Source organism: Malaya genurostris, chromosome 2 (assembly GCF_030247185.1).
Source record: "Malaya genurostris strain Urasoe2022 chromosome 2, Malgen_1.1, whole genome shotgun sequence".
NCBI classification, from domain to species: Eukaryota; Metazoa; Arthropoda; class Insecta; order Diptera; family Culicidae; genus Malaya; species Malaya genurostris.
In genome coordinates, this window is record NC_080571.1 from 201153565 (window position 1) to 201163428 (window position 9864).

Here is a 9864-nt window from a genome sequence, read left to right on the forward strand (position 1 = left end):
ATTTTCTCGAAGATGGCAAAACCGACTTCATCAAACATAGGTTCGTTTGAAAGCTACTATTAGGCCATTGATCAAGTTCGAAGATCAAATGGCTGTGATTTCAAGTTCTGGATATATGACCATATAAGTGATGTAACCGACAAAATGTGTTGTTTTTTCGAGTTCAAACTACTATTGGTCACTTACGGTTCCGGTGGTATAATGGCATAAGTAACGTAAACGTAAAAACTCGTTACCGCTCAATTTTCTTCTATATAAATTAACCGATGTTAATAATTTTAGACTCGTTCGGGACTAAAATTGGGTTGAGGGTAAATTTCGGATATCATATAGCAGACATTTCAAATTTCGGAGATTGATCGTACAAGTGACGTAATCAGCAAATAAATATGTTTCTATATGCATAATTATTTCAGATAGTGATCTCTGATATCGTGTAAATGGGTTATTGCTGAAACGCTTGGTCTGAGGTAAATTGCCGAATATGTGACAAAAACTCTGAAGCATGCTTTTGTGAACTAACCGAATCAACCTAAATTAGTTGGTGTCAAAAATGAGCCCGAATTAGTGTCTGAAATTATCTCAAAAAATGGCAAGAAACCAAAGGAAAGGCATTATCACATCACTAGGTGGATTAAGAATAGGTCATTCCGTTTAGGATTCTAAAAGTAAATCCATTTTCACCGCCAGTAACAATTCGATGCAAATCGTGATTTTCTTTCGTGTCTTTGATGTTAAATTTCACAAATGGTTTTTTTTTCGGTTTTCAACCTGTCTTTCATTCAATTCATGTGGCACCCATTTTCCACACTTTTTTGATTTTTCCATAGCGTTTTAACGGTCAGAAATTGTTTTTTTTTCCATAAATACGTTTATTTCTTAAGGCAGTTTACATAAGTTTTTCTTCGCCGTAGCATCACTTTTACATAACATTCTTATCCTAATTTAATTCTAACATAGTCACAACGTTTTGAATTTATTAAAACATATTCTCTTATAGCTTAAATATCATCTTAGGTAACTCGTCATTAATTATGAAATCTACTCGGAAATATTATTTGAACCAAACGATTAACTTCTATAAATTATAAAATAAGCTGTTATTTTCAGACATTTTGTTGATAATTTCATAAACTGTTTCGAGTTTGTTTGTATCATTACATAATTTTTATTCTAATTTAGCTATTGGTTGAACTCATGGACGCAGCTGGGATCAGAACTAAGTCTTAAAAGGGGCCTTTATTAAATTGAAACTCCAATTTTCTTTATGAAATGATAAATAAGTTTCATGTATGAAAGGTCACGACAAGCAAGAATGTCTCGAACTGGGATATTGGATAGTTTACCTTGGGTACGCAAAGAATTTATTAGTTGAGATCTGACATCACGATACTCCACGCATGTCCAAACGACATGATCAATATCCCGATAACCTTCTCCGCAAGCGAAATGATTAGTCTCGGAGAGCCCAATTCGAAGGAGATGTGCATCTAACGTGTAGTGATTGGACATGAGTCTGGACATCACACGAATGAAATCCCTACTCACATCCAGTCCCCTGAACCATGCCTTTGTCGATATTTTCGGAATAATTGAGTGCATCCACCGACCCAGATTCTCTCTATCCCAAGATGCTTGCCAGCTGGCTAGTGTTCTTTGGCGAGACGAACTATAGAATTCGTTGAAAGCAATCAGTCGCTCATAAATTTCACCCTCAATAGCACCACGTTTGGCTAAATTATCGGCTCTTTCATTGCCTGGAATGGAGCAATGAGCCGGGACCCAGACTATAGTGATTAGATAATTATTATTCAATATGTCGTTCAGACACTGTTTTATTTTACCCAAGAAAAACGGTTCATTTTTGCCAGCAGCGATTGAGCGAATGGCTTCAATTGCACTCAGACTATCTGTGAAGAGGAAATAATGGTTTGGAGATAATGTGACGATTACACTCAAACTATAATGAACTGCTGCTAGCTCTGCTATATAAACAGATGCAGGTTCTTGAAGCCTAAATGAGGCCGAAACATTATTGTTGAACATACCAAACCCTGTCGCTTCTTCAATTCGCAATCCGTCCGTGTAAAACATTTTCTCAGAGTCAATATGCCTGAACTTACTTAAAAATATTTTTGGGATTTCCGTCGAGCGTAGATGATCCGGGATTCCACGCACTTCACGCTGCATGGATGTATCGAAAAATAAAGTTGAGTCAGGGGCACTTAGGATGCTGACACGGATAGGAATATATCTTGAAGGGTTGATTTCCTGTGACATATGGTTAAAATATACTGTCATAAATTTTGTTTGAGATCGAAGCTCGACTAGTCGTTCGAAATTATTAATTACCATGGGATTCAGCACCTCACATCTTATTAGCAGGCGTGATGAAAGCTCCCAAAATCGATCTTTTAATGGAAGAACTCCCGCCAGAACTTCAAGACTCATTGTATGTGTCGAGTGCATGCAGCCTAAGGCAATTCGCAAACAACGGTACTGAATTCGCTCAAGTTTGATAAAATGAGAGTTTGCAGCGGAACGAAAACAAACGCATCCATATTCCATCACTGAAAGTATCGTTGTTTGATACAATTTTATTAGATCTTGCGGATGAGAACCCCACCAAGATCCTGTTATTGTTCGAAGAAAATTTACTCTTTGTTGGCATTTCGTTATCAGATACCTAATGTGTCCTCCCCACGTGCATTTGGAATCGAACCACACCCCGAGGTATTTAAAAGTTAAAACCTGTTGGATCATTCTTCCCATCATATGGAGCTGAAGCTGCGCGGGATCATGCTTTCTTGAGAAGACGACTAACTCTGTTTTCTCCGCAGAGAATTCGATACCAAGATGAACAGCCCAAACGGACAAGTTATCTAAGGTATCTTGCAATGGTTTATGCAGATCAATAGCTTTGGGCCCAGTAATTGAAACCACGCCATCATCTGCCAATTGCCTTAGTGTACATGGGGTTACTAGACAGCTGTCAATGTCATTCACGTAAAAATTATAGAGGAGCGGACTGAGGCATGAGCCTTGCGGGAGACCCATGTAGCTAATTCTGAATGTTGCCAAATCGCCATGTGAAAAATACATGCACTTCTCTGACAAAAGGTTGTGCAAATAATTATTTATAACCGCTGGAAGTCCATGTTGGTGGAGCTTGTCTGAAAGAACATCAATGGAAACTGAATCAAATGCTCCTTTAATGTCTAAAAATACAGATGCCATTTGTTGCTTTTGAGCGAAGGCAATTTGGATGTCAGACGAAAGTAATGCAAGGCAATCATTCGTCCCTTTATTTCTACGGAAGCCAAACTGAGTATCTGACAACAAACCGTTCGTCTCGACCCAAGTGTCGAGACGTCGTAGAATAATTTTTTCGAACAATTTTCTGATGCAGGACAACATCGCAATGGGTCTATATGAGTTGTGATTGGAAGCTGGTTTCCCCGGCTTTTTAATGGCGATAACTTTCACTTGTCTCCAGTCAGGGGGAACAATATTTTGCTCAAGAAACTTGTTGAACAATTCCAACAAACGTCTTTTTGCGAGGTCGGGCAGATTCTTCACCAAGTTGAATTTAATTCTGTCCAACCCAGGGGCGTTATTGTTACAAGACAAGAGTGCTATAGAAAATTCTATCATTGAAAATGGGTTATTAATAAAACCATTATTTGGAGGAGATTCCCGTATAATGCTTTGCGTAGGAACAGAATCTGGGCAAACTTTCCTAGCAAAGTCAAATATCCATCGGTTCGAGTATTCATCACTCTCATTGCCCACGTTACGATTCCTCATTCGTCTGGCCGTATTCCAAAGAGTGCTCATTGAGGTTTCTCTTGACAAACCTTCGACAAAATGTCTCCAATAGCTACATTTCTTGGCCCGAAGTATGCTCTTGTACTTGGTTTCTAAAGTCAAGAAATTTTCAAAATTCTGAGGAGTTCCTCCTCCTCGTTTTAAAAACGTCTTGAAAGCATTTTGTTTCGCGTGCTTAGCATCTGAACACTCTTTGTCCCACCAAGGGTTTGGAGGCCTTCTGTTAGACGATGGACCAAGAAATCGTTTGGTTTGGGCTTGTTCTGCGGCCTCCAGAATCGAACAAACGAGGAAGTCATATTCTTCAAGTGGGGGGAGCTCTTCCATTGAAGTTAAGACACTTGAAATATTACTTTGGTATTTAATCCAGTCAATATTTTTTGTCAAATCATATGGAATATTAACTGAATTAGCAATGCCTTTGTTACTGCTAATTGAGATGATGATTGGTAAATGATCGCTACCATGTAAATCAGGAAATACTTTCCAGGTGCAATATAGTCGAATTGAAGTCGAACAAAGAGATAAATCTAATGCACTTGGACGTGCCGGAGGTCTTGGGATCCGTGTCATGCTACCCATATTTAGTACCGTCATGCTAAAATTGTCGCAAATATTATATATTAGAGATGATCTGCTATCATTGTAAACGGAACCCCACATCATTCCGTGCGAATTGAAATCTCCTAAAATCAAACGTGGAGCAGGAAGGGCTTCGACAATTTCATTAAGCTGTCGTTGTCCAACTTGAGCTCTTGGAGGAATATATACCGAAGCAATGCAAATGTCCTTTCCTTTAATGTTTATTTGACAAGCAACAACTTCTATACTAGAAGTCGAAGGAATGTTTAATCTATAAAAGGAATAACATTTCTTAATTCCTAAAAGCACTCCACCATACGGAGAGTCTCTATCGAGACGTATAATGTTAAAATCATTTAAATTTAAAGCTATGTTTGAAGTAAGCCATGTTTCGCATAAAGCAAATACATCACATTTTTGACTATGCAATAAAATTTTAAATGAATCAAGTTTTGGCATGATGCTTCGACAATTCCACTGCAGGACAGTGATTGTATCATTTGCGGCGGGTGATAAATTATCCATCAAAAGATACAAAACCTGAGACAATTGGCCATTGAGCTGATAACTGCTTCAAAAAATTTCTAGCTATTGGAAGGAATGCCATTATGAGGGTCTTTAGGGGTTCAGATATATTGAATGCTGAGAAAATCCATTCAACAATTTCCGAAAACTTCAGTAATCCTGTTGGTGGCTGTGAAATGGAGCCCACAGGATTATTACCTTTTTCTGTGCTAGATCCTGGATTGGTTTGTGAATTTGACAAACCAGGAGGCACAGTCTTTGGTTTTGACTTTTTTTGTTTAACACGGGGATCTTTTTTTGAAGATGAAATTTTAGGTGTCTTTTTTGGTAATTTGGAGGAAGACTTCTTTCTCTTAACTGACCCTTGGGTAGTGATAAACGAATTACCTTCACTATTTTCGTCAGAGTCAGAGTCCTCTGTATCCTCTAGATTTGAAAACCCGTTTTCGGTTTCCAAAGTGGGGACATCAATGACCGTTTTAAGCATTTCTGCATATGTGCGCTTAGACCGTGCTTTTAAAGAAAGCTTAATTTTGTCTTTGTGCACTTTAAATGCAGTGCATACTGAAATATCCTCATGAGGACTTTCCCCACAATAAATACATTTTTCAATTTCCTTGTTGCAATCATTATCTTTATGAGGTCCTTCACACTTAATACATTTTGGTTTATTGCTACAGTAAGTAGCTGTGTGTCCGAATTTTTTGCAGCTCGTACAATTCATTACATTTGGAACAAAAAGCCGAACAGGGAGGCGAATTTTATCGACATAGACATGGGACGGCAACGCAGATCCGGCAAATGTCACTCGAAACGAGTCTGATGGGCGATAAACTTTTTTTCCCTCTTCATAAACTACTGAGTACAGTTGTTTGCACTCCAGTATTTTCACACCCTCAAGCATAGAGTTCTTGAAACGACCAACACCATGCTTGAGTAAATCATCTACCGAAAGACTCGCTTCGGTAACAACACCGTCAATTTCGACATCTTTGGAGGGTATGTAAACTTTATACTCTTTAATGAAATGTTCCGAAGAGACAATATCATTCGCGTGTTTCAAATTATTTACCACAACACGAATTTTATCGTTATTTACTTTTATGATCTCTTTGATTGAAGAGTATCGTGATGTCAAACCTTTAGAAATTTGGTAAATGTTTAATGGCTTTGATATACGTCTAAAAATGACTATCCAAGGCCCAGAAGAGCTCTCCTGATATTTTTTCGTTCGTGGGGGTATAGGATTCATGCTAGGATTTACGTCCATGGATTCATCCATCACATTAAAATTTTTAATCAAACTTTAAAATAAAAAATGAAACCAACAGTACTCAATCAAAAGGAAAAGAAAAAACTTCTACCTTGAAATTGTTGTCTATCTCCGTTGCACTGCCGTGTAGATCCTCGTTGCTCTAGATGTTCTTGTTGGATGCTGATTGTTGGATGTGATGCTACTGCTACCTGACATCCAGCACCACTCGATTTCCGATTTACTTTTGTCTTCGCCAGCTGCAACCAGCGCAGGTCACCGGTGTATACCTGCGTGTTGTATGGCAATGGAAAGACCGAGTTGTCTTGTCTCCTTCTTCCTTGTGCTCCGCACCGATATGCTTCTGCACCGAAGTGCCTTCGCACCGGTGTGCTTTTGCACTCTCCTGCTTCTGTGTGCCTTTGCACTCTTCTTCTTCAATGTGCCTTTGCACTCTCCTGCTCAGCACTTGTGGCTGTATATTGTGGCCTGGGTAGAGCTTGGGAAACGCCCTTTGTTGTTTCCTTCACCAGCTTGGCCCAGCACTAGGGCTCTCTTATGCAGCACGATTTTACGTTTTAACGGCTGCTGCCAACAGGTCTCTACCTGTAGTTCAACCGTTGTCGTATTTAACGCGTGTAAACTAACCAGCGTTATTAAACTGTACGCTTCTATACACAACCTTCTCGGTTGAACGGCTATTACTGAATGAGAGAAATTGTTTGTTGTGCAACATTTAACATGGCTGCTATTCGCTTTTGATTGGAAGTATCATCTTCATTGAGCATTGTTGGCCATTCGGCGCCTTCAAACTGTTTTGATGGTCTTCCACAGTCTACATTTCTCGTATCAAATTCATTATCTTTGAACCGATCAAACCTTTTTTGTATTTTACTTTTGAAAGGACATGATCACCATGGGTCTCAACAAGCGTTCGATGTGATTCTGCAGCAGTTTTCTCCAAATGGAAAAAACTCATATTTTCCGCAAATAATCACTTTCTGGTACAAAATTCGTTATTTTACCACGATAAAAATATGATGTTGTTCGATCAATGATGTATATTGAATATGTTTGATCATGCCATCCAAAAAAAAACATTAAGGCTCGTTCACACCAAATGTTTCTTATCAACTCATTTGTATCTTAACGCTCATTTGATACCGGTAGACCTAGTATATCGCACACGAATCTCGAAACATACTAATCACATTATTTTTCCCCCCGCAGGTATCGAAGATTGGAGTGTTCTCTTGCGGACCCCGCCCACTAACCAAGAGCGTCATGTCGGCATGCGACGAAGTAAACAAAGGTAGAAAGTTGCCATATTTTATTCATCATTTCGAGAACTTCGGCTAAGCAGCGCCATCAAACGCGATAGGCTTTCTCCGCCCACACCGTGTTTTGCTCATTTGGGTTGCTTCGATTCTAACCGTAATTGTTTGCCCATAGTTTAGCCAAATTAAGTTCTAGAATGATCACTAGCGATTAGCAACTGTCACTCCCTCTTAGACGCATAAGTTTTTTTTTGTTCAATCCATTCGCTAGGATGTTGATTCGAGTCTATGTTCATGTAATGAAGTATTAGCCCAAGTGCCTTGATGGCCAATGAGCGTATTTATTTTCTGTTTGTGAAGAACTAAAACTATGAGATATTCATCAGAAACAAACCAATAAACCATTTTTGTTGTCCTGTTCAGTAGATAGGTTAAGTTGGTTGAAACCAACCAGTGCATCATATTTTATTAGTCTAAGTGTAAGCAAACGTGAGTGATGTTACCATTAATTATGTCGAATCAAAAATCCTTCATATTGCGATAGTAACATTTATTTAACTGCCTGATTTCATTTGAGCAAGAATCTGTGAGTATGATTATCGTTAAGCTTAACCGAAAAGCTGCTAGTGATAGAAACATCTAATTAAAGAATCAAAAATTAATTTGAATTAGATGTCACCAATTTAACATCGTTATATACTTACAAGCCGCTTCAAGCCGATTCTTTGTACAACTGTATTTTAAATTAATTGCTGCTCTATTCTGCCTTTGTTCAAGTCTGCAATTATTGTTCATTTTCATGTAGATGTGTTTTAAATAGGAAACGATTTTTGTAAGAATTGTAAATAGTTGCCGTTAGCAATCTGTATTTATTATCTTAAATAAAGCAGTCGATCTAAAAAACCTTTAATTTTAATTGTATTTTTTTTATGTCTTGTCCTTAGTTGTTGTACACCTTATACTGTAAAGTATTTGTTTTGCTTTAATTATAGCGGTTTAAAACTTAAGGTCATTCGCCTATTCGGGCCAGAAAAAAACGTTCTGTTTCGAATAAACCAAATTTTTTTATTGCTTTGCTGTCCTAGAAAGTGTAATCGCACCTAGTTTTAAGTTGAAGGAATACAAAAGTGTTGTATATTTATTTTTTATTGGATATTCTGCTAAGATTTCTGTTACAATCTTAGAAAAACGCAAAAACAGATTACTTCACTATCACTAGATAAATCCTCGTTCAAAAACATAACTTTATTCTGAAAAAGGAACTAAATAAAGGGTTACTTCTCAACCAGGCCCGTACCCAAGATTTCATTTCGGGATGGGCCAGTTTACTGTACTAGTTCTGGAAAAAATGAAACTTGTTATTATCCGTATGACATTTGACTAAATCGAGATTCGAATTCTAGGCCCGGAAATGCAGGGTGATGAGTGTCGGAAATTTCAAATCGTCATTAGAAGTAACGATGCCACAAAAATGAAAATAATCTTCTCCACTTGATTCAGAACTGTTTCAATTCCAAAGTCTTGTTAGTTGCCTTTTCACAAACTTGGCTTAACCAGTTCCTGGTTTTCGGTTCCCGAGGTAGCGGACGAAAATTCCAAAACAGAACGCACATAGATTTACCTGAGATGACTAGGCCAATTTTCACAGATAATAAAATTGTTCCAGAAAAATAATTTGGGTGCTCAAAATCTCAAACAGTAATGCTTCTTCTTTGATTTCTATTAGAGTTGAAGAAGTACTCGTCTTTTTTTTGCAGAGTTGATAGGTTGATAAGGGCACAGCGATTCTCGTAACGTGACAACTGAAGACGATTTAGCCAAGGCAGATGTTAACATGAACCCAAAATTTCCAGAATAATATTTTAAAAATGATACATAATTAGTCCCGAGGATACACACGACCGAGAAGAAGGTTGGGCGCCCATGAACGGTTAGTCGCGAATAAAAACTTTGTTCGGCTTTTTCTCGAAAAAACGTTTTTTCAACTGGATGTCATTCGTATTCCAAAAATATTGCACGTACCCACATGACCCAGAGGGCATTTAACTCGTTAGATGTCTCTCTACGGTCGAAACTAATTTTTGCTTTTATCATATAGAAAGGCTATACAATCACTGCAAAAACCGACTTTTGAACGACGAACTGAGCAAATGTCTTTGTGTGTGTGTGTGTGTGTGTGTGTGTGTGTGTGTGTGTGTGTGTGTGTGTGTGTGTGTGTGTGTGTGTGTGTGTGTGTGTGTGTGTGTGTGTGTATGTGTGTGACAAATATTGTCACTCACTTTCCTCTGCAATGACTTAACCGATTTTCACAAACTTAGATTCAAATGAAAGGTCTCATGGTCCCATATAAAGTTCCTGAATTTCATTTGGATCCGACTTCCGACTCCGGAAGTACTGAAT

At 38.1% G+C, this 9864-nt stretch overlaps 1 protein-coding gene across 3 annotated transcripts in view; it reads left to right on the forward strand.

The window, feature by feature from the left end:
- The window catches only part of LOC131427046 (dual oxidase), a 143970-nt gene extending 135596 nt beyond the window's left edge, over positions 1–8374 (forward strand). For all 3 annotated transcript variants that reach the window (XM_058589929.1, XM_058589928.1, XM_058589930.1), the window contains exon 15: positions 7418–8374. In XM_058589929.1, the coding sequence (XP_058445912.1) occupies positions 7418–7546 (129 nt within the window). In that variant the 3' untranslated portion in view covers positions 7547–8374. The remainder of the gene's footprint in view (positions 1–7417) is intronic.
- Positions 8375–9864: the final 1490 nt, after the last annotated feature.